Here is a 26,796-nt window from a genome sequence, read left to right as displayed (position 1 = left end):
AATATATTTATTCTTTTTATTAAAGTTTAAGAAATATATTTATTACACAAAAAATTTATTTTAACCAAAAAAAAGAAATCGAACCATTAATACCTGATCATGTCACGCAAAATCTCCAGTAGTTTGAAAACGGGCTAACCCGAGCTCCGACATACGGTTCCAGATCGTCCGTTGTCGTTCTCGTTACTCCTCCATACGTGATAAACATACACGAGTCTTGTACTGCGTTCTATGTATTTCGCAATCACCGATCAGGTAAAACCCTAGCTTTATCTTCTAAGTGCTCGCACAGGTTTCTCATAGGGTTTAGGAGAATATTTGTATTTGAAGGTCTCTACCTGTTTTTGTTTTCTATATTCGAATTTCGAAGGATGGTAGACTTCAGAGATTGCGATTTTGTACTCAATTTTTTTTTGAAGTGGCATTGCTCTGATTACGTGATGTCTCTTATGAGAATTTACACTGATTCTGCAACTTCATGATTTTTTTCTATTTTCGTTTGCCGTTGATAATGTTTGTTTCTGTTTTTTAATTTGTTTGATGCTTTAGGGGTTTAATTAGGGAATCGAAAACAGGAAGATGGATCACCATGAGGACGGTGAACATCATAACAAGCTGGATGCTGAGGTGAGGATGTTTTTAGTTGTTGGTTCAGTTCATGGACGTATATAATGTGCACTTGTGCAAGTGACAGTGTGTATGTAGGGTTTGATTTTACTGTTTTGTTGGAGATTTTAGTGGATGCTGCTTGTTGGCATTTCTTATGTAATGTGCTGATGTTCTGGTAGCTTTTAGATGTGGAGCGTTGTGTACTTGTGTCACAGGCTATATGCAATGTACTCGATAGTTTATCCGTTGCATGTTTCAGTTTTGAATTTTGATTATAAAAAATTGTTGCCAATGACTTTGCCTATGTATGACAAGGCTTGTTTATTTAATTATGCTCATTGATGAGGGCATGTTCTTTGAAGAAGCTAATATTTACGAGTGTTTCCTTTGATCAGGGAACTGCTGCTCGGAACGAAGAGATTAGGAAGTCAGTTGAGGCTAAAATGGATCTTCGTCAGAGAAATTTGAATCCTGAGAGTCCTGGTTAGTGTTCATTGCAAAAAATTTTCAATTTTATAAGTAGACGAGTTCCTGACTAGGTTAACTACTACATTGCCTGTTTCCAATGTGGTACTAACAACTGGTGCTGGGGAAATAAGTTCATGGCTTCATGTTAGACATTGGTAATGCATTTTAATGAATACGATGAAAGGGTTTTAGATAGGCTACCTATTATTTTAAGCTAGTAAGATTGACTGAATTCCTATATGGTTTTAGGACTACTGGGACCTGTCATTGTCCCTGGAATTATCGGTTTTTCATGTGTAGAACTTGTTCTAAGGAAGGGATGACTGACTAAGCTTGAATTTTCTTGCAAAACGCGTGCAAGGGAATGTTATAGTATCGGGGAGTCACTTAGTTTCTACTTTTAGAAACTGGGGGAGTATTGATTTATCTTTTTGGTTCTTTTTTTTTGTTCCTTTCATTTTACGCAATCCAATGAAAAATGTGCTTAAGGAGTCTCGCCAATTGAGTAGAAATCAAGAGAGGTGTAGAAGAATGGAAGCAACAGCTGGAATTTAGAACTGCTTCTTTGTTTTTGGAAAGAAAATGAAAGTAATTTAAAGGGCACCAAGTAAGTGCCAACCAGTGTATCAGACTTGAAGCAATTCAATCTCTCGTTCCCTAACATTAGTATCCCTCCCCCACAACCCCTCTGGACCAAAAGAAAACTTGGGGGGAAGGAACTGTAGGTTTGTGAGGCGTATAATGATAGTGGAAGTTAAGGAAGGAATGAAGATGAAGATTGGTTAAGTTATAGGACCTGATGGAATCCTCATTGAAGTGTGAAAATGCATAAGGGGGAAATTTTATAGCTAAACAACCTGTGTCATGGGACTAATGGAAAAGGCAAGAGAAAATGGTACTACTACCCAGATTTTATTGGCGTGGACTGTGGAGAAGGCTTACAATGGGGTTCCTGACGTGATATCGTGGGTGCTAGAGAAGGATTCCTGATAGTTGGTGATGTCCAGGTCCCTAGTGAGGCTATAGACTGGGAACTCATGCAGAGTTTGCTAATTTCTTCAGAAAGATATAATCCATCCATCCAAACCAAAACTCTAGTGGAGGGATTTCCTTATTCTGTCAAAAAATTGATACTCGCTGCTCTTCCTTACAGAGGGTGTGGTGAAGTCTGATTTCTTTATGAAACAGATCTGGAAAGCAAATGGCCCTGCCAAATTTGCCTTGTGTTTTCTTGGGAAGCTCATGTTGATTATATAGTCAATGAAAGCAGGCCTTACCATGGTCAATGGATGCTGCTTATGCAAAACTACAGAAGATTTTGATTCTCTCTGACCTCCCTCTGCCATTGGCATCTTATGGAAATACACTCTTCAGCTAATGGGCATAAGATGGGTGCAGCTACAACGCTTTCCATGAAGAAATTTTAGATTAACTGATTAAGGCCACTGCAGCATTCTAACTAGTTATAACAACTCTGTATACTATTGCTTTAGCCATCATATGAACTGCTTCAGAATGGAGATCGTTAGAGCTTTCAAGGCGAGTGTTGTGCTGGATTGCAGCAAGCCAGCAACTCAAGGAAAGACAAGATAAGGAACAAAGTCATTCAATCTTTGGTAGAGATAAGTAGATAACTCCTTGTAGAGATAACATGACAGGTTCAGGTAATTTATTTTGGAAATGTATTGTGGTTCTCCATTGTGATATTGGAGTGAATATATGTGGGAGATGTTAAAAAGAAAGGGAGATTCTAAAAAAGCTTGAATGGAAAAAACAAAAAGGATATGAACTATACCTTTAGTGGGGAGTGGGGACTATTGCTTTTGTTAGGATAAAATACCCCTTTAGAGCATTCCAACTAATTTTCATTATAGGATCATGTGGCTGACCTCAAAATGTTTAGGATCTGGTCTTTAAGCTCTCGGAAATTGGAATGTCAATTTTTGCTGAAATGCACAAGAGTGTGAGCTGGATCTCTGTCAGATTCTGGGAAAAAATTTATGAGCAGTATCCCAGCAAAATATCATTAAACTTTAATCAGATGTTGTTTAGCATCTTTCTGTAGGAACGGTTTCAGAGAGGGATATTATGGGTTTAGATGAAGCTTAAAGACTGGAAAAAAGGGAAGTTTTCTTTCCCCCTTTTGTTTATTTTACTATCCAGGGTGAGGGGTCATTTCGTTTTCTTCACATACTGGCCATCTGCGCGCAATTTTAGTTGGCATTTCATGGAATTTTTGCCATCCTCGTATTTATAGCTTGAAAATGCTAATGGTCTTCCTCATTGATGATTTGTAAGGGGCTCTAGTTCTGAAAGTGCCTCGGTTGTTAATATGTATATATCTGTTTTCTTAATGCATGATTTTGTCAAATTCTGTCTGAGCCATATTCTTGGACATGATTACTGCTGCATAGCCAGTGATTCAGATTATTGTTTATTCCAGACTCCGGATTCCTTAGGACATTAGATTCCAGCATCAAACGGAATACGGCGGTAATAAAGAAGCTAAAGCAGATAAATGAAGAGCAGCGGGAAGCTCTGATGGAGGATCTGCGGGGTGTCAACTTAAGCAAATTTGTCAGTGAAGCTGTGACAGCTGTTTGTGATGCAAAACTGAGAACTTCAGACATACAAGCAGCAGTGCAGGTAGTCTTTATAGATGAGAACTGATACTTTCTGTGATTGCCAGCTAATTTTCAATCAATTCTCCTTTGCACTGTTTCTCTTTCTTTTCACATTTTTTCTATTGATTATCCTTGTCTCTCATTTTTACAAGTTAAAATTTCTTTTGGTAAGTTGCACGAGTCAATTGTTATTAGTGTGAATATGATCTTAGTCTGTACCATTAGCATCAGTATTGATTTTCTGACAGAAATTTTCCAAAATCTTGACACTCTGAACAGAAGCTCATAACGGAATCAATGTCCTTTGGCAATTGCAAGTGGTGAATATGCTTTAGAAGAGCTCAACCATCACTGCATTTGAAATAATTTTCAACCATGTTGCCTTGAGAAGAGGTTGTTTTCAGTAATTGAACATGTGACCTCTAGGTTGCACTCATGCAACTCTACCACTGAGCCACATGTTTGCCAAAATTAAACAACTCCTGTGCACAAGGCTCTCGCAGTGGGCCGGTTAGGGACATACATTAATGGATGGATGGAGAGCTTACCTCCATATAATATGTGAACATGTTTTCCGGAATTGAACATGTGATCTCTAGGTTGCACCCCTGCAACTCTACTACTATTACTATACCACATGTTCACCTGAATTATGTTGGGGTAAGGTCTACATATATCCTGCTTGTCCCTAAATCCGCCCACTGGGGGAGCCTTGTGCACGGGAATTGTTCTTTTTGGCTTAGGGATCTATTGTCTTTATTAAGTGGAAATTTGATACATGCTATTCATTAAGTTGATGCCATGATCATAGCTTGAATGGATCGTGCATTGTGAGATCTTTATTGAGTGTATTTTGCATGTTTTACCTTTCATCCCTAACCATTTCTGATGCTCGTGTATGTTTCAAGGTCTGTTCTTTGCTTCATCAAAGGTACAAAGATTTCTCGCCATGCCTGATTCAAGGGCTTCTAAAAGTTTTCATCCCTGGAAAATCTGGGGATGACTTGGATTCAGACAGAAACATGAAAGCCATGAAGAAGCGCAGCACCCTCAAACTTCTTTTGGAACTTTACTTTGTCGGGATTGTTGAGGACTGTGGAATATTTGTCAATATTATTAAAGATCTTACCAGTATAGAACACTTGAAGGATCGGGAAACTACTCAAACCAATCTGACGCTCCTTGCTAGTTTTGCTCGACAAGGGAGAATTTTTCTAGGACTTCCAATCTCTGGACAGGAAAGTTATGAAGAGGTGCAACTTTTCTTATCTTTTCTTTTGTTTCCCTTTCTATGTTTTTTTAATGTCTTTCAACTCAGTTGTGGAAATTTTTTCCTCGGTTTTTAATCAACTTTTGGTTTCACTCTTGCTTTAGCGATGCATGTTTTGACAATATTCTTTAGTGCACTTGTCTTTCAATTTTCACTAGAACGATTTTTTTGTTTTATTAAGAACCATTTCTCCATTCATTAATCTCTATATATTTTTTTTATTGCAGTTTTTCAAGGGCCTTAACATCACAGCAGATCAGAAGAAAATCTTTCGGAAGGCATTTCAAACCTATTATGATTCTGCTGTGGAGCTTCTTCAGTCTGAACATGCTGTAAGAAACTTTCAAATCCTGATTGGCTTGCTTGTTTGTATAAAGAAATCAGTCTCTACATACCTTTATCTTTTTATGATGGATGTTTGCTTGTGAACCAGTCACTTCTCCAAATGGAGCATGAAAATTCGAAGATTTTAAATGCCAAGGGGGAGCTTAGTGATGAAAATGCCTCTTCATATGCAAAGCTGCGAAAATTTTATGACCATCTTTATCGTAATGTTTCATCGTAAGTTACTTGCTGACTTTATTTCCATCTGTTATCATTCCTTTGTCCTGATCAATTTGTGCTTTCACTCAAAACATAAGGATTACTTCTTGTTGTAGCTTACGTCAACAATATATAAATGCACTGTCCCCTGCACATGATTTATTGCTATGTAAAAGTTTACTGTTCAACTTGGTTTCTTGACTATAGTTTCTTTTCTGTAGCATAGCTGGTTTACAGTTCATGATGGCCATTTTAAAGCTAGAAATGTGTTTTCTGTGGTGACTCTACATTGCCATTTTACATTTGTGCTTAACGATTTTCACAATTCTAGACTCCATTATTGGTTTTAGTTTGGCCTCAATTTTCACTTGGTTGCAAGTTTTAAAGATGTCTGTGCTGTAGACAACGAATCTTAAAGTGACAGAATTGCCATGGGGTCTCACTATATCTTTGCTTAATGGCTTGGGTTGGTGTTAATGGCAGCCAAGGTTGAGTACAAGTATTACTGAAGGCGTTTGAACGACACATGGGCTAGTGCTGATGCGTGGAAGCCTTTTTTTTTGCTGCAGATGAAATGATTTTTCTACTTGCCATTTTTTTGCACAATATATAATTGCTTGAAATTTTCTTAATGAAAATCTTTCTGTGCAGCATTTCCATCATATCAAATTTGATTTCAAGTCATAGTTGTACTTGAGAACAGGAACTTGTGTACTGTTATGTTCATGTATGATGAATGCTTGATTAAATGTTCTATTGTTCTCTTTTGCACGCTTGCTGGCATTTTCATTATATCAACATCAAGTCATATCAGTCTGTTTCTATTAGGATGTGTGGAACCAGATCTGCCATATTTTTGGTATCTTTTACTTTGAGCTAGCCGTTTGACACATAATTTTTGAATTCTTTGTGAACAGTTTGGCGGAAGCACTGGACATGCAACCTCCAGCGATGCCAGAAGATGGTCACACTACTAGGGTTAGTTCTGGAGAGGATTCTTCGTCACCTGCGGCTGGGAAAGATTCCTCTGTTCTTGAAGCTGTGTGGGATGATGAAGATACTAGGGCTTTCTATGAATGCCTTCCCGATCTCAGGTTTGTTTAGTTGTTAATCTTCATTAGTATTACTTGAAATACTTGGACAGGGAGTGTGGGTCAATCGGTGCCTTCTGCTTTTCTGTTGTTTAAAATTTCCCATTTCTTAGTGAGACTATTATAGTACAATCCGTATGTTTGTTTCAGAGCTTTTGTTCCTGCTGTGTTGTTGGGAGAAGTGGAGCCCAAAGTTACTGAGCAGTCTGTGAAGCCACAAGAGCAGCTGGCTGTAAGGAATCTAAGCTCTGAATGTGATCATACTTCATTAATTCCTGACTCAGCTACTGCATTGTGCGAAAAATTGCAATCTTTTTGCAGTATTTTGTTGTTTTCATTTCTAATAACATGCTTTTCATCTTGCATATGGATCATCGTCCATGCATATACATGATAATCTGGATGGTTTATTAATTCATATTGATAGAGAGTTGCTTTCTTTTGATTGAACATATTTTTACATATGAATTACATGCGTAGCAGAAGAAAATGAACCTTTTGATATTGAAAAGGAAACTGTGTGGGACTATACGATTCGAGAGTGGAGTACAGTGTAAACATTTGCCAAGTATGGGACAATGGTAGATTTAAGAAGTTGTATGGAGCTTGGATTTAATTTGTAGCTTTGAACTGGACTAGAGAGAAGGATAACATTGACATGAACAGTGTTTTATGGATAAAAAATACGAAAGGGAAGGGAAAGGGTAGCAGACCTTTGGCACACCCCTTTAAATGAACAGATCTGTGTGTGATGCAGATTCTCACGAAAATTTTTATAAAAAAAATGACCAACTGATAGTTTTGTTACCGATGACCAAAAACTCCTATCTAAGTATGGTGCTTGATAACAAGGAACTAATTAGTAAATATTATTTGAGTGGAGGTAAGGTCTATGACTCTGCGTACACCTTGTTTATCCCCGATCCCACCCACTACGGGAGCCTTGTGCATGGAGTTGTTTACCTTTTATACCAAATTTATTGTTATAGATATTTCTTCATATTTTTGTATGACTGGAATTCCTTAAAACAATCTCAAAACGGTCAACACTTTACTACCTCTATGGACTTACTGCAGACTTGTATTATCAAACCATGGGTTTTGATCATTTCATCATCTCTCTTCTTTTCTGCTGTTTGTTATAAGTTCTTCTATTGAAATGAAATTATTTTATTTAATTTTCAAGGATCTGGCACCTGAACCAGAAGAACCTCAGGCAGTAGTAGAAACTGCAGTGGCTCCATCGGACTATGCTGCTTTGCAGGAGGGTAAAAGCTTAGACAAAGGAAAGAATAAGGAAGATAAAGAGGGAGAGAAAAACACAGACAAAGAGAAAGGCAAGGAAAAAGATGCGAACAGGAAAGGAGAAAATGAAAAGGAGAAGCTCAAAGGCATAGATGGAACAAATTTGGACGCTTTACTGCAGAGACTCCAGGGTTGTGTTAGCCGTGACCTAATCGATCAATTGACAGTAATGATGCCTCTATATTTCTCAGCTATGCATTTAACATATTTATTATAGAGGTAATGTGCCCTACAACAAATATCTTACTTTGCGTCTTCTTTTCCAGGTAGACTTTTGTTACTTAAATTCGAAGTCAAATCGTAAAAAGCTTGTGAGGGCATTGTTTACTGTTCCCAGGACATCTCTGGAATTACTTCCATACTACTCGCGCATGGTTGCCACATTGTCAACTTGTATGAAGGATGTTTCTTCCATGCTCTTACAGATGTTGGAAGAGGAGTTTAACTTTCTAATAAATAAGAAGGTCTGTTTTGCAGTTCATTGAGATTGGTTGGCTGGTTCTTTCCTTATTTGTTTTTGTAGTCAGCCAATCATATGTTGTCTCCTTATTCGCTGCAGGATCAAATGAATATTGAAACAAAGATTAGGAACATCAGGTTTATTGGGGAACTCAGCAAGTTTAGAATTGCACCAGCAGCCCTTGTCTTCAGTTGTTTGAAGGTAGTAACTAATTGTCTTTGCAGTAATTTTTGGTTGTCTTATAAATTCTGATTCCCGTGGATTCTGGCATATTGTTTATTAGGTCTTTGAGACATTTATGTTAGGTAAGATGCAACCTCCTTTTTTTTGCTTAGTTGCTGGGAAGGATTTTTGTTCTTTTCTCAGTTAAGCTTGATTTTTTCCAATGGTGCTGCTAGTATATTTATTTTTAAACAAGTTCAAAAGAAAATACATGGAGATGTCATATAAAATTATAAATGCAGCCAGCTTTTTGCTTCTCTGTATTACTTGTGCATTTCTTACTAATGGTTTAGCTTTTGAATCTAAAATCATTTAATGGCAATGATATTTCTCGATATTTTAGATGACTTTTTTTTTTGATAAAAGTACATACATTGTTGGACTGCTCTCCCAAATGTATATGCCTTTCCTTTTCTTGTCAGGCTTCTTTGGATGATTTCACTCACCATAACATTGATGTTGCTTGTAATCTTCTCGAGACTTGTGGTCGTTTTCTTTATCGATCTCCGGAAACTACGACACGCATGGGTAATATGTTAGAGATATTAATGCGCTTAAAAAATGTCAAAAACTTGGATCCTCGGCACAGCACCCTTGTAGAAAATGCCTACTACCTCTGCAAACCGCCTGAAAGATCTGCACGAGTTTCCAAAGTCCGCCCTCCATTGCATCAGGTATATCATTTTTCAGGATCAGTTTTTATTCTCCAGTGTTTTAATATTAAGCGGCTATTATCGTGGTTTCATTTGATGGGTTTTGCAGTATATCAGAAAATTGTTGTTCTTGGATCTAGATAAGTCTTCTATTGAGCATGTGCTGAGACAACTTCGTAAATTACCCTGGAGTGAATGTGAGTCATACCTTATAAAATGCTTTATGAAGGTTCACAAAGGCAAGTATGGTCAGATTAATTTGATTGCATCTCTCACTGCTGGTTTGAGCCGCTATCATGACGAGTTCGCAGTAGCAGTGGTTGATGAGGTTTGATTTCCAATTCTTAAAATAGAAACTTTTTATTGAATTTTCTTTAGTCAGTTTATTATATCACTCTTTTTTGATGATGTGTTAGCCTGCTAGTGGGAACCTTTGTTTGGTGGTGGGTGATTATGGCAAACCACCATAGTACCATACTGTCATAGATAATTAACTATTTATTTTTGTGTGTGGCGCAATCTTATGCCTGCCTCTGCTCATTATTTTCGTTGAAGAAGGTAAAATTTATTGTTTTTCTTGTAGGTTTTGGAAGAGATTAGAAATGGACTGGAATTGAATGATTATGGGACACAGCAGAGGAGACTTGCTCATATCCGATTCTTGGGGGAGCTATACAACTATGAGCACGTTGATTCACCAGTTATTTTTGATACACTTCACTTGATTCTCGTCTTTGGCCATGACACCTCTGAGGTACGAGGATATCTCTCATTTTTTGTGCATTCACGTTGAAAATATATGGTATGTGCATTCGCATTGAAAATTTATGATCTGTGTATTCTGGACAGATGAGTGAATATGGCAAACCATATTCACCATATGGTGGCAGATGATTATGGCAAACCACCATAGTTTGTCACATTTAGACTTTTGTTGCCTGCAAAAAACTTTTGCTCTGTTTTGCTGTATCTGAAAAACCCTGTCCTGCTTCCGCTATTGTAAAACCTTGAATAAGCATTTTGGTACCACCAGAGAATTGGAAACCTCTCTTTTGTATCTAACGTGCTTAACCTCTCTTTTGTATCTAATGTGCTTAACTTAAAGTGTTAAACAACCATCGAAGGCTCCCACACTAGAGATAGGACAGGCAAGGCAAAATTTATGCAGCCTTACCCCCTAATGTCGATAGTCTGTTTCCCCAAGATTTGCATGACATGAGTCGTTCCCATATATTCATTACTGTGGAGTAATATTCATGGAGTCAGTCGCATACTAGGAATCAAATGATGTGGCTATATTCACTATTGATTTCATTAAATTGTTGTGCCTATTGGCATTTGGAGAATGTCTTGGGGAAGACCAAACCATTTGGTTTACAAATGTTTATCTTTGTAGGATGTACGTTAATGTTTATTTATGTGAATTTGCCTTTCAAGAAATAGTTATTTTATTAGCCAAGATTGACTCTTTTCCTATGGGTATTTTATTCAATAAATTTTTTTTTCCTGATGTATCGCTAGTATTGTTAAGGTGACACATTGTTTAATCATGCCATCAGAAGGACGTACTGGATCCACCTGAAGATTGTTTCCGCATCAGGATGGTTATCACGCTACTTGAGACCTGTGGGCATTACTTTGACCGAGGCTCTTCAAAGAGGAAACTTGATCGGTTTTTAGTACATTTTCAGAAATATGTTCTAAGCAAAGGAGCATTACCGCTAGATATTGAATTTGACTTACAGGTTAGTCATGTGGGTCCTTCCTGATTTTTCCAGTGCATTACTTCTTATATAAATATCAGACATAAGGCTTTGCAGTCAAGAGTATTTAGCAAATCATTTAATTACGGAAAATGCACCTAACTCTACGAAATAGATGCCATGTGTTTAATTGATTTATAAACAAAGCAGACATTTATACCTCATGCACACAATGCCAGCAGAAATGCAAGAAGCAGCTTAAATAGAGTGGGGTAATAGAACATGTAACATAATTTTTCGAGTGTTGAGTTTAGCTGTTTTTCGAGTTGTCAAGTTCTTGTAGCTGCACTCAACTAACTTGAAATTAAGAATTGTTGAATTGATTTAGAAAGGACATGGAAAACTTTTAAAACTCAAAAAATTATTTTCCTCATAAATTTACATGCAGGACCCAACAATCAATAAAAGATATAATATTTGTGCTAGTTAAATGCAGAAATTGATTACCTCAGAAAGCTGTTGTTGGAACTGGCTTTTCTTGCTGCAACCCATTTGTGCAATGTGTTCTAATAAATAAATGCCCTTTTCTTTTTTTCCTTGAGAAGCTGTCTGTGTCTTTTGGTCTTGGTCATTTGTTACTAAATAACAAACCTTCAATTAAGTGATTATTTTTCCTGGTAATAAATCCGCTCCAACAGTCAAAGACGGAAATTTTTTTATAGAGGTATTGTCCATTAAATGGTCCGTCATTGTTGAGTTATATGGTTGGAGTTTGGAGAGCAATTAAATGAGCAAAATTTGATAAACATAGGCATCCAATTGGATTAGCTCATTGACAATCGGAATTGTTGTAGCTGTGGCATTGTGCAAATTGAAGCTTGCTTGACTTTCCTTGCAGTTTTTGGAACTTTATTTGGATTTACTGATGAGGAAACTTAAGTTTGCGATATTTAAAGAGAATCGACCTTTTCATGAATCTGTTTGTTGAATTGGATTAGGATCTCTACTCGTGTCTTTTTTTCTGTCCGAGATATACTTTGTGAAAGATAATGTCTCTTAGACTACCTTGCAAGTTTTCATGTTGACTTTGAAAAAATGGATGCATTTGCAGGACTTGTTTGCGGAGTTACGGCCTAACATGGGTCGATACTTGTCTATTGAAGAAGTTGGTGCTGCTATTGTAGAACTTGAGGAGCATGAGCGCACATCCTTGACTGAAAGGGCCAATAGTGAAAGGCACTCAGACATTGAAAAACCTACAAGCAGGAGTACTAGTGATGCTATCTCCATTAGCGCACGGAGCATTATGAATGGTAATGAGAAAAATGGTGGAGTGCATGAAGATACTGGTGACACAGAGACTGATTCAGGCAGTGAAACCATTGAACAGGAGAGGCATGACGAAGGAGAATTGGAGGAAGAGAATCATGATGGTGGAAGTAACTCGGAGGAAGACGATGATGATGGAGGTGGACCTGCTTCTGATGAGGATGATGAAGTCTGTGTCAGACAGAAGGTATCAGAGCCAGACCCTGAGGAGGTGGCTAGTTTTGAACAGGAGCTCCGGGCTGTAGTGCAGGCAAGTTTTGGATCATTTTGCTTTCTAAGATCTTTGTTTATTCATTGTTATCTATGTTAAATACCCTGATGCCACTATATTTATAACCTGTAGCCCTACCTTGGAGAGGTTACATAGCATATTTGTAAAATGCAGTAAATAGATGAGATTTAAAATATACCTCTAATTTTGATATCTTAAAATTATTTTGTTAATACGTGGTCATGAAGTGGTTTTTGAGGGGCAAGTATCCATCATGTTTTGTCATTATAAATTTACTGAAGCCACATGGACAACCTTTTCACATGATCAATTTTGGAATTAAAATTATCTTTCCTTGTGGTGATTTGTAACTTCATGATGCCTATCATTTCAATGCTGAGTGCAGGAAAGCATGGAACAACGTAGACTAGAGCTCCGGGGTCGGCCGGCATTAAATATGGTGATCCCAATGAACGTGTTTGAGGGGCCCACTAAGGATCATCTTGGAAAGGGGGTTGGAGGGGAAAGTGGCGATGAGGCATTGGATGATGAGGCTGGAGGAAGTAAAGGAGTACAGGTTAAGGTGCTTGTGAAACGTGGGAGCAAGCAGCAAACAAAGCAGATGTATATTCCACGAGATTGCTCTCTTGTGCAGAGCACAAAACAGAAAGAAGCCGCTGAGCTTGAAGAGAAACAAGATATCAAGAGGCTGGTTTTAGAGTACAATGATAGGGAGGAGGAGGAGAATAATGGATTGGGGACCCAGACATTGAACTGGATGCCAAGTGGGAGTGGCAGAGTAGGTACCCGTGGCACTTTGTGGGAAGCCTCCGGTGGGAGGATTACTGGATCACGTCATCGATATCATCATCATCATTCGGGTAGCGGAAGTTATCATGGGAAAAGAAAGTGAGGATATTTGGACTTGAATCCTGGCTCACATCCAGCGACACCTTTGTGCTTTGAAAGTAAAGCCTCATAAAATTTGGGGCAGCTTTTAATATCATGAGCTTTTCCCAGAGACTATTTTGGTGCATTATCCTGAGATACCTAAAGAGTTGATGGATCTTGGGTGCAGATTATCACAAACATTTCTAATAGCAGAGAAATTGGAGAGCTATTCGGTGTGACCATTTCAGGTAAATTGGCAAATGTTTTCTCACCGTATTGCGGTGTGTACGAGGTTGAAGTAATACATCAATGTACCTTATGATTGCAGGGTCATGATTTTAGTATTTTACAAACATACTTAACTGTTTTTTTTTTTAATTACGAATATCCTGACTTGGATGTATTTGTCCCTGGCATTGTATCCTTGTCAATACACTGGGAAAAAGAAAAAGAGAGGACACTTGAGCTTTGAGCTCTCTCTCTGCAAAGTTCAAGGATATGATTTGTACATAGAATGACACCCCATGTTATCTACTGAATTGCAGAGATCCTGCTGCTTTTAGAACTGCATTACTCCCTGATACTCCTTGCACTTAGAAATCTGGAGTATTGATTACATTCTGCATAAATTTTTTTATGTTTCATTAGGAAGACTCGAGTTTCTGGAACTGGTCAAAACCTTGCTGGCTTTTATATTTGTAGGGCTATGGATACTGTTCTTGGGATACAAAAGCGTGTAGATTGTACTAGTGATTGTTAGGTTTATAACATGGATGATAACAAGACCCCACTTATCTAGCCTTTGTTGCTCTTGGGCTTCAAGACTTACGCCTTTTGTTCTGTTTCTTCTTCCTTTTGTGATTTGGTTACTGCTTGTTTGGACTTTCTTTTTAAGGGGAAACGTATTGATATCAAATAGCATTACATTCTGAAACGTAAAGGGGTGACAGGATTATCCTCCGCAAGATGATTGTGGTTGCAGAATCAAAGCTCAAGGATGCTAAGCTATCTGCTAGACGGTTCCCATCCTTGCGGTTTCACAATTTATTTGATTAGTCTCCCCTGTACATTATGTTTTAACATCGAATGGAACCTATTTGATCTGCATTGTGCACCATAGAAGACCATGACTATCAATGCCAGAGGGCTTGATAGTCTATAGAACTTGGCATTTTAAGTGAATTCTGTACACTTCGAATTAAAAGTTCAAAACTTGTTGATAACTCTTGGGGCTGGCTTTAGGGTACCCTATTCAGACACTATTGTCCTTTTAGAAAGACAAAAAGGCAGGAAACAAGGTTTATTATTGGGAATTGGGTTCTCCATATGCATGTTTATCTTTAATAGAACATTATTCTATATTTTAGGCCTTGTGATTGTTTCTTAAGTTTTATTCAGCAACGATCGTACGCAAAAAAAAATTGTAACTTAGGATGATACAATACAAGTTTTTTTTTTATTTAAACATTTGATATATGCCTAAACTCTGACTATTAGACCCGTGCGTATAAAAATTTTTCACTTGACAATAATAAAAATTGGGTCAAAACTCTTCGCAAGGCCACAAAGGTTTTGCTCTCAACGAGAATCGAATTTATAACCAAGGTTCTTAAAACCGGACCGGTCATCAAACCGGAAAAGTCTTCGGTTCACGGTTCAAAGGTTCAACCGGGGTTCAAATCGGGTTCGAACCGGTTTTAATGTAATGAATTATTTATATATATATTTATATTATATGCATATAATATGTAAGAAAACTTCATAAAAATACAATATATTCAAATAAAGTACCATTTTAAACAAAGAAAATCTCATAGCCTAGTGGTTAAAGCTTCCTTTAATGAACAAAAGGTCATGAGTTCAAACCCTACAAATAACAAAATTTCAAAAATATTTTATTAACTTTAATAAATGACCGAACCGGTCAAAACCGGCCCGGTTCTGACCGGTTCAACCGAAGAATCGGCCGGTTCAACCGGAAATATCCCGGTTCATCAATTACCGGTTCTGACACCTCAACCGGACCGGACAAGTGGCCGGTCACCGGTTGGACCGGTCCGACCGGCCGGTCCGGTCCGGTTTTCAAAACCATGTTTATAACCTTCCGAATCCATACAATTTATCTCTATAGTTATTCATTATTCGACTATAACCCAAGTGGTGCAATCATACGCAAACACTCTCATTCTAGAGGGAGAAATCGAGGAATACATATGCATTACAATATTTCTTTTTTTCTTGTTGACTTGTTGTTAAGTACAGTTTAATACACGTTTTGCATCACAAAAGAGTACCCAAAAAAAAAAAGCTGACTCCAATATCTTCTTTCCTTTTCTATTCATATGTTTTTTAGTCAGGATTGTTGAACTTACCATCGACTTTTGTCGGGAAAAAATTATTTGGGATCACCGCTCCGCAGGTATTTGTCTATTTAACGTAATACAGTTCTAATTGAATTATTTTATTTTTATTATTTCATTTGTTTATAATGACCCGAATAGCACGGGCACATGAATCACGTGTGAATCAGCAAAGACCACCTTGTAAGGGTGAATACTCATGCATGGGTGACTGTTAGCGAAGTAGTACCTGAGAAAACGGTGAAAATTAAGAACACCATCGAGAGAGTGAAACAGAACATGAAACGGTAAGCTCCCAAGCAATGGGAAGATCGCATGCCGGTTGAAGAATGAGCCAATGACTTATAGACAATGGCTTGGTTAAGGGAATTCATTGGAGTCATAGTGAAAGCGAGTCTTCATAGGACAAATGTCATTACTTATGAATCCGAACCTGGGTGATCTATCCATGACCTATGAAGTTTGGGTGAAACTTCACTCCAATCACTAGCCCTACCTTCGACACACCCTCCCTTGTGATTAAGGTAACAACTTGGGCATGGCCAGCTCCCATAGTTTGATCTTCCTCAAAGATTTATTTTGCCACAAAAAAGAGTATCTAATAAGGGAACCTATTTATATTTAAATTTACAAAATCTATAATAATGATAGTGATCTCATTAGTTGATATCTCAGTTATCACAATTACAGAGTTGTACGCACATAATTTCGTTTACATAATGTGGGTTCACTTGGATCATATGCGTCCAACTCAACAATTAAAATAACTGAAATAGTAATTTGTTTGGATATCATTTTTGTTTTTACAAACTATAGCAGAGTCAAATACGGTACATAAATCAAGTTTCTCTCCAACTAACTAAAAATTTTCTTTTACACTCTGTCAATATTTTTAAAACATTTTTTCATTTTTAGAATGATAAAAATATGTGAAATAATATATATATATATATATATATTTTTTCCTCGAGAAAAATTAATTAAATCACAACTTTTGCTTTTGCTTTTGCTTGCACATGTTCCTTGCAATCTGTATCTCACGAGCCACCAAAAAAACAGTGAATGAAGTCAGTACAAACGTAGGCGATTTGACAGCATAATAAGGCGCATGTAGAATATGAAGGAAATGGTATTTTTGTAAATTTAGTAAAATCTCTGGCCGAAAAGTTTGTACCAGAAGCGACGACTTATGTACGAAAGGACAAGAAGAGGCCACGTTACTACTTTTATTTTTTAAAACCTCGTACTACCCTTGCCTTGCCGACATGTACACCACATACACGCTCTTTTTTAGAACCAAAACCATAATAACAACACGTACAAATCTGCCCCTTTACATCCAGTATGGTTGAAACCCTCGCACCCAAAACAATATATATAGAAGTTTTTCAAGACGTGATAAGTTGGTCCAAAATCTCATGTATAACCATAAAGATAATCTCGAGTGTCGATAATAATTGAATTGATCGATTGGTTATTTTTTTTAAAAGTTACATATTTATTTAAAGAAAACCAATTGATAATTGAAAAACAGACAATAATCGATCGATCTATCAGTTAAATTTATGTCAAAAAATCTAAAAAAAAATTATTGATAACCTACCAGGACAACCGTACCCCACGCACATTGATATCTTATCTACTTTTCTCCAGTACCATTCACCCATTTTAACAGTAATTTAATTTGAACAATCTAATATTATATTTGTTTTCATAATAATTTATGATTTTAATTTTATATTCCTTTTGTATTTGATTACTGATAATGGATTGTTAGACTTCCTTTAGAGGGCAATGATAGGATTTAGTCAATGATGGGAGGAACAGACTACAGAAGCTTCATCCTCATTGAGATTTGAAATATTTTTTGGACCCTTAATTGACTAAGCACATTTAAAATTTCAAGATATTGGTTGATATTAGTCGAATTGAATTTATGAATTTGTGTTTTACTAAATTCAAGCAGGGAGAAAGATCGGAATCCGAATGGATATTTTGCAAACTGGGTGACTATACAATTTTTAATAATCTTTAATCTCAGTCGTTGGATCTACCAACGATTGAGATTAGAGACTCGTAAACTTTATGAGCATACTTACATGAGAATCAATATATAATTCATGGAAGTGATTAACTGTATGATCATGAAAAATTAAGCTAAATTGTGCTTCAAGCATCATAGTCTTTACCAAGGGTTCATAATTGATATACGTATGACATTAAATGAGTTTGATAGAAAATCAATGAAATTTAATAAACAAAATTGTCAAACTTTCATAATTGATGTATGTAATTATATATGTATGGCATTAATGAGTTTGATAGAAAATCAATGAAAATTAATAAGCAAAATTGTCAAACTGACTAAAAAATTATTTTACGAAAAAGCTTGCGAACAAACTCAAGCTCGAAAATTTTCTTGACAAACTAACTCGAATAATATATTCGAAACACGACACCATAGACTCCTTTATACCCCTATCCTTATGAGGGGCCTAGAAATTTTTAAGTGCATGCTAAATAGTAATAATAGGGATCCCAACAGTTGGTATTCCAGTTATCTCACAAATTCATTTAGATAATGTACGTCTAATTCAACAATTAGGATAATTGAGATACCAATTGCTGAAATTTTTTTTCATATGTCAAATGGAAGATTACATATGCCTAAGAGAATAATGAGAGTTAAATTCTCTCACACGCTAAATTAATAAACATTGAATTCAATATTAGAAAAAAAGTGAGAATAACCTAGGCAAAGTCTCTCTAAAACTATTACTAGAAAAATTAACCTTTATGAATAGAAAATTTAGTTGAAACCCCTCCATTATAGGTATGCTAGGCTCCTAGCTAGTGATAGTAATCCATTTTTTAGAAACCACTTTGATGAAATAGCCTAGTGGTGATTTTATTTGAACTCAAATCGTATGGATTTGAAAGATTAATCTGAATTCGATTTTTATTGAAATACCATTGTGGTCGAGTCATGAGTTTTGACGACTCGAGTTTCGGACATATTCAAAGAATAAATTTTTATGTTATGATTCTCAATTTAAAAAAAACACTCGCACACAAAAAAAAAGTCCAAACTTTTAGGGAAGTAGCTTTATTCAATGTAGACGACCATTATTGGTGGGGGGACACACTAAATAATGTGATTAGCCAAAACAGGAAATAAAAGAATAAAATAAAGGAGATATCTTTAAGGTAAAGAAGATTGGGCATGAAAGGTGTATGATAGATTCTGTCTTTCCTTAACCAATCACCTTTCATTTCTATTCCCAGATGAGGAAATAGACGGCCTAGATTAGTCCATCAGGACCAACCCATTTTTGGGTTTGATATTGATTGGTTTGGTGCTTGTGATTAATAATTAGTGTTTTGTGACGTGACATCCCTGTCTCCATTAAGGTTTCTCTTTCTCTCTCTCTTCATTGTTGCTCTATTCCTCTCCACATGATTGGTAGATGGCCTTTCTTGCTTCCAATAAAATAAATTATCTTTGATGGCTGTGTTGTGTGGTTATATACATATCTACGTCTCCTTAGTCTAATAAAATAATAAAAAGCCAAAAAAAATCTTCACAAAGCTAAAAGCTTTAATGACAAGAATGGTATATATTTTACTATTTTTGGTTTACCATCCAATTTTTTTGTACATAAAAAAACGTATGTGGAATATCATAACAAATACATGATATTATGAAAAAAAAAATGTTTTTAGGTATGCATAATTCATTTATAAGCTTATACAATATTTACTGACAAAATGCAATGTAAAAAAGCATCAATACTGATTGATTCATAGTTAGACGAATCCATTCATAAAAAAAAAAAATTAAGAGTCCAAACGAAGAATAATGATTGAGAAAATTGACTCAAGAATTGGGGATGCGTATTTTTACATTTAGGTATTGTCCGTTCTGGGGGTTCTCTGCTGGCATTCCTACCCTTCCCTCATGATTTTATTTTAAAAAATAATCCAACATCTCCCATTACTAGAATTCATAACCTATTTAGTTTGAGAGAGTGAGTGACCAAGTAACCGTCTACATGACGATAACATTTGTCTTGTCAAACACATGAAGAGATATACACTTCTCTAGAAAAAGGAAATACCTCACCAAACACGTGATATTGAGTATTGACAAAACCTCTTGTGTATTGTAAATATATTCGGGACCAAATAAAATCTTTACTTCATTTTATTTTCACTTAAAAAAATATAAAAATTAAAAAAGGAGAAGTAAATTACCATTTACGTGCAAATTCTTTGGGTACGAGTGGACAGTATAATAGAAACTCTCTGCCCTAAAAAGCATAAAAGCAACACGTCGGTCGTGAATTTAAGGAAAGGACAAATCCGTATTAAGACTCATTGTTTGTCGGTTTCTTCGTCTTTTTACCCCCCAAGAGAACCGTTTAAGGAAAGTACCACGAGATTTTTTGTTAACATGCTCTTCACATACCGGCAATTCCCTGTTAATCACGTTGATCTGTGTCTTGTGGGGTCCAGTTTTGAAACAATCATAAATCCTCAACCGTTCGATTTTAATAGAGAGGATACGGTGGGGACCATTGTGAAAAGTGCCATTTATGGCAAAGTCATTGGGTCAACGTTGTCCAATTTTAGATCAGGCTCATGATATGAAAAATCTCCGTCCAATTGTCTGCCACCTATTACCATCCGCCAAGTGTCAAGTTGAAGCTGACGTGTTTTGGCATGATAGTAGTGTGTGGTTGCTCTCTTACGTTTTGTTTTTTTTAGTTGAATGAGTATGAATTTTGGTTATGAATTCATATCTACAAAAGCCTAAATTGGTTGAACTAGGACCATACCTTGTTGAATGGGACCATCCAACCAATTTCTATAAGGACAATGCTAGATACCCCAAAATTTGATCCCTAAAAGTCCCTCAAATCTATGTGACATTAAAATAACCATTGATTAAAAACACACATGTAGGGTCTACTTCACATCTAACACTCCCACATTAAATGAGGGTATTTTGAGGGTCACTTTTTGAAGGTCTCAAGCATTATCCTTTCTATAAATAATTTCCTTCTTCATACGCATAAGAAAATATGAAAAAAAAAATATAAAAAGGCAAATCTTTGAACCGATCCGTCCACCAATTGCATCGGTAACTCGACACCCAGACTCAGTACCAAATAACATGATTAGTCACAAATATCAAACAGAGATCGTCAATACTAATATCTCACATCAGATTAAATAACTTAACCGAATGGTATATAAGTAAAGCTATATCACCTATTACACAATGACGTGTTTCTTAGGCCTATTAACCAATGATGACAACCCACGAAAAATAAATTCGTGTAGACCCCAAAGCGGATAATGTCCTTAATATGTTTGGGTTTGATTTTTAACACGGATCGAAAATAATAATTCTCATAAAACCCTACTTGAACTCAATCATGGTTGAACTCGAGCCAACTTGATTGAGCTAGAAACTTTCCCATGCCCAACTAAACGTTACAATTATAGGAATTGTGAATCCAATATTGATGTTGAAGTTTTAATTTGTGTTTTGAGTGAGTGAATTAGGTATTTGTTGCTTCAAACACAGAAAGTAATGAACCTAATAATGGCTCGTGAGTCAACATATGTATGTAGTATTATGCCGACAAATCGACAAATATTATTATTTAAATGCCAATCATTCATGCCTAAATCATCCTATTAACCTAATTGCTTCCTACGTTAAAGTTGGAAAATTTATATTATAAAATGAATGAAAAAGTCATTAAGTAAATATATTAAATTGGAAAATAGAGTACAAACTTTGTTGTTTACAGGAGAAAAATAAAAATATCTTAATTGTTTACACTCAAATGAAACTTTAATCATATCGATATTCTATAATCTATTGAATAGAAGAAGAGATGGCTTAACTTTTTTTATTAACCACATGATATTTGTGTTGTTTTACTTTTTATTATCTTAAATTAATTATAATTAAAAGTAGTAATCACCATGTTTGGACTTATTTGATGCTGTTGTTCGAGGAATCAAAACTCTCAACTTGCACTAGATAAATAAATATATATATATATATATGAGGAATTCATCTATGCGCGTTTATATTTTCACTATTGATTTGAAACTCATGTGACGCAAAACAGTGGATCTCACTTGTTATTTTCACTTATCCACACCCTTAAAAAGTGAGGTGTATTTTAAATGAGCATAGGATAAGAGACTTTCTATATATATATATATATTGCTTTATTAATTCTACCTTAATTTCACTTTTAAAATGTATACAAACACGAAAGGAATAATAAATAGATCATACTAGTTATAGCGACTTCATCGTCATCTATTAAATTTGTTGAAATTGTTAAAGTCAACATTATGACATTCTACATATAGGTTGGAAAATAAGGTTTTTCTTTTATAAAATATAATGTAAGAAGCTTATAGTAATTACAAGGTTTAGCGCACTTTTTGAGCTTAAGCTTATGTTTTACCAAAATTTTGAATTTTTATGAAGACTCTATATATAAGAGATAACCTTTTAATATTTTAAATCAATTAGTATAAACTCAAAGTATGTGCATTAAATTTCTACATATTTACCTCAAATGCGTGATTTGCTGGTTATTGCACAAACTCAAGAGTTCGGTCTAATGTACAGAAGGGAAATGTATACAAGTTCTCATGGATAATTAATAAATAAATCTTCTAACTAAACAATAATTCATCACCATCTAATTCGATCATTCAAACAAGTAAGTGCAATAAATCAGTCATATCAGCGGGTTGATTGATCGAAATGGGTAAGTTCTGTTCGAGTAACCAAATTGACACAAACTTGACTTTAAGTGATTGAGTTGGAAAGTTTCACTGTCAATGCCCACAATAAAACATGGCAAATCTTGTTGGTGATCACATGTTATATTAACCCAACAATAAGCACTTTCAATGGTGCAAGTTTAATGGTCCAACAAAAATCAATATTGGATCTCACCTCTATTATACCAAAAGTCAAGCCAAACACGTCTCTCAATACAGTCAAATCAGCAACACACGTATCCCAATATAGCCACATAAGCAAAACACAAATTTCTATACATTATTCCTTCCCACCCAATATGGATGCCAACAAAATCTCATGCCTCCATGTTGTCCACAACAAAACTACATCAAAACACAAAATCTCAATACAACCACATCAGTAAAATACGTCTTTCAATAGAACCACATCAATAAAACACATCTTCCAATACAATCACATCAACAAAACATAAAATTACATACATTTTTGTTGGCTGAGCATAAATAACACCATTTAAAGTAAGTTTTACAATAGGCATAGGGATAGGATTGCTGTACAGAATTAACAGCTATTAAAAAAAGTGTGGGGGCAAGTGTGAAGAGTGCTACCTACACAGTTAACACGTTCACATCTCTTTTTGGTAAGTCGCCAGTAACTTCACATATACAGAAAACCCAACCGAACCTCCTGATCAAAGAAAAAAACTACTCAAACTCTCTCTCTCTCTCCATCTGTCTTGTATTTCAACCTTTTGCAGGCCAATTCTCTCTCCATTTGTCCATATAACCTGACACCACAGACCCTTCCTTTCTCTTCTAAATGCACCTTCTCTGACCTTTTCTTTCATCCCCATCAGTTACACTTCAAAACAATCTCTTCTTCTTCATATATAGATATAGTTGGATGCTGTTTTGAGAATTTTACGAACCCAGATTGAGGATTTGAAGCTATGTTGTTGGATCTTAATCTTGATATTCTCTCCAGTACTACTGAATCATCTTGTTCGAGAAGAACCCAGATGGAAGAAGACTCTGCAGAGACTTCTAATTCTTCCATTGTCAATGTTGGTGATGAAGACTCATCCAACAACAACACTGCTTCTGTTTTCATTTTTGACATCTTGAAACAGAACAACCACCATGGCTCCACCACCACCGGTGATGAAAAAGAAACTGACTTTGGGTTCAAATCAGAGTTGAAATCTTCCTCTGTAAGGCCTCAATGGCTTAATTTATCGTCCGTGGAGTTCCGCGGAGATACGGAGATGATAACTCTTCAGCAACAACAGCAGCCAGTGAAGAAAAGTAGGCGCGGACCCAAGTCTAGGAGCTCACAGTACAGAGGAGTCACGTTTTACCGGCGAACGGGACGATGGGAATCACACATATGGTGAGAATTCATTTCAAAAACATATACAGAAATCAGTTTTTCTGTAAATTTATGTGAATGGGTGATGATAATTGTTTTGTTTTCTGATTTGGTGTATGCAGGGATTGTGGGAAGCAAGTGTATTTGGGTAAGTATTTTGATTTTGGTTCCATTGATGTTCTCATAAGCTCATATAACCGACTCCAAACTATAACGGACCCCCAAATTTTTGGGATAAAGACTTTGAAGACGATGATGATTTTGATGTTTTTCAAGCTTACTTCTGTGAATTATGTGGAATTTCAAGATCTATTGTTGATTTCCTTCCTTCTTTTTGTGGTCAAATTTTATGTTTTTCAGGTGGGTTTGACACTGCTCATGCTGCTGCAAGGTTAGAAAAAAAGAATCCTGTCATGGGTGTTTGAGATCGAGTGGTTTTAGTGGATTTTTTTGTCCTTAATTTCTTTGATTCTTGTAATTTTAGGGCATACGATAGGGCTGCAATTAGGTTCAGGGGAGTTGATGCTGATATCAATTTCACTTTGAGTGATTATGATGAAGAAATGAAGCAGGTACTGCCGATTAATTAGTGTATTTTTTGGTTTTTTGTTCCACTGGATTGCAATTGTTGACTCTAACTAAGTTGATCTGCAGATGAGGAATCTAAGCAAAGAAGAATTTGTGCAAGTTCTTCGTCGACAAAGCAACGGCTTCGCTCGGGGAAGCTCAAAATATAGAGGTGTGACACTGCATAAATGCGGACGATGGGAAGCTAGAATGGGACAATACCTTGGCAAGAAGTGAGAATCCAATTAAACTGAAAACTACATACATTTTTTAGTTTCTAAATCAGACTGTATATCGCAATAAGTTTCCTCAAAAGTTTAGTTTCAATGAGTTCAATAATGAAAATTAGTCTAATTACGATGAAAACACTGCAAGAATGCCTTTTTTTGGTTACCAAGTTATCGATGATTTCTCGCAGGTATGTTTATCTTGGGCTGTTCGACAGCGAAGTAGATGCTGCGAGGTCCTAATTACGATCATGAATATGTTAGTGAAGTTTAAAATGGTTTGATTGAACAAAGTTGTGCATTTTTTGGTTTTGAATTTCAGGGCCTATGACAAGGCTGCTATCCAATGTAATGGAAGGGAAGCTGTGACCAATTTCGAGCCTAGAACGTACACAACGGAGATACCAGTAGACATGGATAATCGAGGTATCATACGATTCTGATGCCTGTTATAGTTGCTTCTGCATAATGTTATAATCGTGCACAATTAACTTCCGAATCATGCTGATACAGGCCTTGGTGATGATCTTGATCTGAGCCTAAGGATATCGGGGTCGGAAAATTGTTCGACGGGGATTGACAACGTGAAGGGTTTCGATTTTCGGTGTAATGCCGGTGAAATGCACAAGAAACAGAAAGGAATGGTAGTGTTCTATCCATGTGTTTAGTATCCATCCTTGCTCTCCTTTCGGATTCTCTTTTTACGGCTTCTGATAATTGATTATTTCTTATCTTGTGCCTTTTACAGGTTGGGAATTCTGCTTTTGTAGCCAAGAATGGGGAACAATCCCATGCTTGGATAGCAGCATCTATGCATCATCCCATGTGGCCTAGCATATATCCTGCTTCATCAACAAACTACCGGGTACTTTTAGGTTCATCAACAAACTACTTAGTTAACTTGCAATTGAATTGCTGATTCCAACTTTTACTATGTTTTGTGTTAGGGAAGGCGATAGAGGCGAAGGGTGACGCGGTTTCTTCCCCGAGCATCTTGGACCTGGAAATGCAAATGCAGAGCAAAAACAGTGTGAGTTTAGTCCCACAGTGCACTAAGATTGCAGCATCATCAGGATTCTCTACTTCTTCGACAATTACTCAGCAATCACTGCCTCCATGGCGACCCTTTCGCTGAATCTACATAACCGCTCTGTCTGTCGACAATAATATGTACCTTCCAATCTGTACCTCTCAGCTCTACAATTGTAGAAGCTGAAATCAACAATGTTGAGATGCAATGTGATGCTTAGTGCGTAGGGATTTTTGTGTTATTTGTTTGGATGTACAATTTGTCACTTGTAAAGCATATATGGTAACACAGTTGGAGATTTGAGTGTGTTGTTGCATGCCAATTATTTTTTTTGGATGAGTTTAAGGTCAAGTACACATTAACTACAATAAAGCCAGTTGCAGTACCAAGTCAACATATTTGAAGGAGAATTTTACAGATTCCACCCAAAAAAGAAGGGATGGGATCCAATCCCTTCTTTGTGCTTTACAAGGGTATTGATGTCTTTAACACCATAATGATCGGTCTTGAAATCTATGAATATAAAAAGGGTGGGACGGGATGGGATGGGGTAGGACCTGGAATGATGTCCGTTTGAAGTGTTCCTAGTTTGATTCTTGGTTTTGTTTGGTCAACTTTTATGTGCCCAATTGTTGCATTCACAGTGTACAACTTTCATGTGGTTCAGATGGTCTCCAAATTAGACCAGATGAAGAATGTGCAAGTGCATGTGCAAGGTGAGGTTTTGGATTTCAATATCCAAAAAAAGAAAGTTATTATTGATGAGGGTGGGAATTTTAGGGTTTGATTATCATTACTCAACAGATATTTGTGGGCCTTTGTGATATTCGTTGAGAGATTTGTTTATCTCTTTTGTCAAGACAAATAAGGTAACCAATATAAATTTCTACGTTATGGTTCCCTCCAAGGCAGGACGTTTTGGATTCATCATGGCTGCGGTTCTCTCCAAGACAAAACATTTTGGACTCATCATGGCTACGTAAACCTTTGGATCATGTGAGACCCCAAAGTATTAGCGAGAAATTTCGAACTTAAGATCCATGAGTTTCATAGAATATCA

General features: G+C 36.3%; 2 protein-coding genes across 4 annotated transcripts; both read left to right on the top strand.

The window, feature by feature from the left end:
• Positions 1-94: 94 nt before the first annotated feature.
• LOC119980985 (regulator of nonsense transcripts UPF2-like) lies at positions 95-13,952 on the top strand. Its single transcript, XM_038823907.1, has 18 exons — positions 95-255; positions 550-627; positions 1,005-1,092; positions 3,521-3,723; positions 4,610-4,954; positions 5,199-5,303; positions 5,405-5,532; positions 6,432-6,608; positions 6,756-6,837; positions 7,792-8,076; positions 8,177-8,374; positions 8,470-8,571; positions 9,015-9,266; positions 9,355-9,573; positions 9,829-9,999; positions 10,805-10,990; positions 12,060-12,527; positions 12,895-13,952. The coding sequence occupies exons 2-18, from the start codon at positions 580-582 to the stop codon at positions 13,399-13,401; spliced, it is 3,564 nt and encodes a 1,187-aa protein (XP_038679835.1). The 5' UTR covers positions 95-255; positions 550-579; the 3' UTR covers positions 13,402-13,952.
• Positions 13,953-23,226: 9,274 nt separating this feature from the next.
• On the top strand, positions 23,227-26,056 carry LOC119980436 (APETALA2-like protein 1). Of its 3 annotated transcripts, none has more exons than XM_038823136.1 (10): positions 23,227-23,933; positions 24,035-24,060; positions 24,273-24,303; positions 24,397-24,484; positions 24,567-24,712; positions 24,898-24,942; positions 25,029-25,132; positions 25,220-25,350; positions 25,455-25,571; positions 25,654-25,801. In XM_038823136.1, exons 1-10 carry the CDS (start codon positions 23,494-23,496, stop codon positions 25,663-25,665), a joined length of 1,140 nt encoding a protein of 379 aa, XP_038679064.1. In that variant the 5' UTR covers positions 23,227-23,493; the 3' UTR covers positions 25,666-25,801. The 3 variants fall into 3 exon arrangements, with proteins under 3 accessions (XP_038679064.1, XP_038679062.1, XP_038679063.1); XM_038823134.1 differs by having other exon boundaries at positions 23,229-23,933; positions 25,659-26,056; XM_038823135.1 differs by lacking the exon at positions 24,898-24,942 and having other exon boundaries at positions 23,233-23,933; positions 25,659-26,056.
• Positions 26,057-26,796: the final 740 nt, after the last annotated feature.

This window comes from Tripterygium wilfordii, chromosome 16 (genome assembly GCF_013401445.1).
Source record: "Tripterygium wilfordii isolate XIE 37 chromosome 16, ASM1340144v1, whole genome shotgun sequence".
NCBI lineage: Eukaryota > Viridiplantae > Streptophyta > Magnoliopsida > Celastrales > Celastraceae > Tripterygium > Tripterygium wilfordii.
This window is presented reverse-complemented; position numbering and strand designations above follow the sequence as displayed.

Bases quoted from the DNA above. Each gene is read 5' to 3' on its own strand.
- LOC119980985 (XM_038823907.1), top strand. From the start codon at position 580: ATGGATCACCATGAGGACGGTGAACATCATAACAAGCTGGATGCTGAG. The intron at 628-1,004 runs GTGAGGATGTTT...TCCTTTGATCAG, and splicing joins ATAACAAGCTGGATGCTGAG to GGAACTGCTGCTCGGAACGA. The intron at 6,838-7,791 runs GTAAGGAATCTA...TTAATTTTCAAG, and splicing joins AGCCACAAGAGCAGCTGGCT to GATCTGGCACCTGAACCAGA.
- LOC119980436 (XM_038823134.1), top strand. From the start codon at position 23,494: ATGTTGTTGGATCTTAATCTTGATATTCTCTCCAGTACTACTGAATCA. The intron at 24,485-24,566 runs GTACTGCCGATT...GTTGATCTGCAG, and splicing joins ATGATGAAGAAATGAAGCAG to ATGAGGAATCTAAGCAAAGA. The intron at 24,943-25,028 runs GTCCTAATTACG...TTTGAATTTCAG, and splicing joins AGCGAAGTAGATGCTGCGAG to GGCCTATGACAAGGCTGCTA.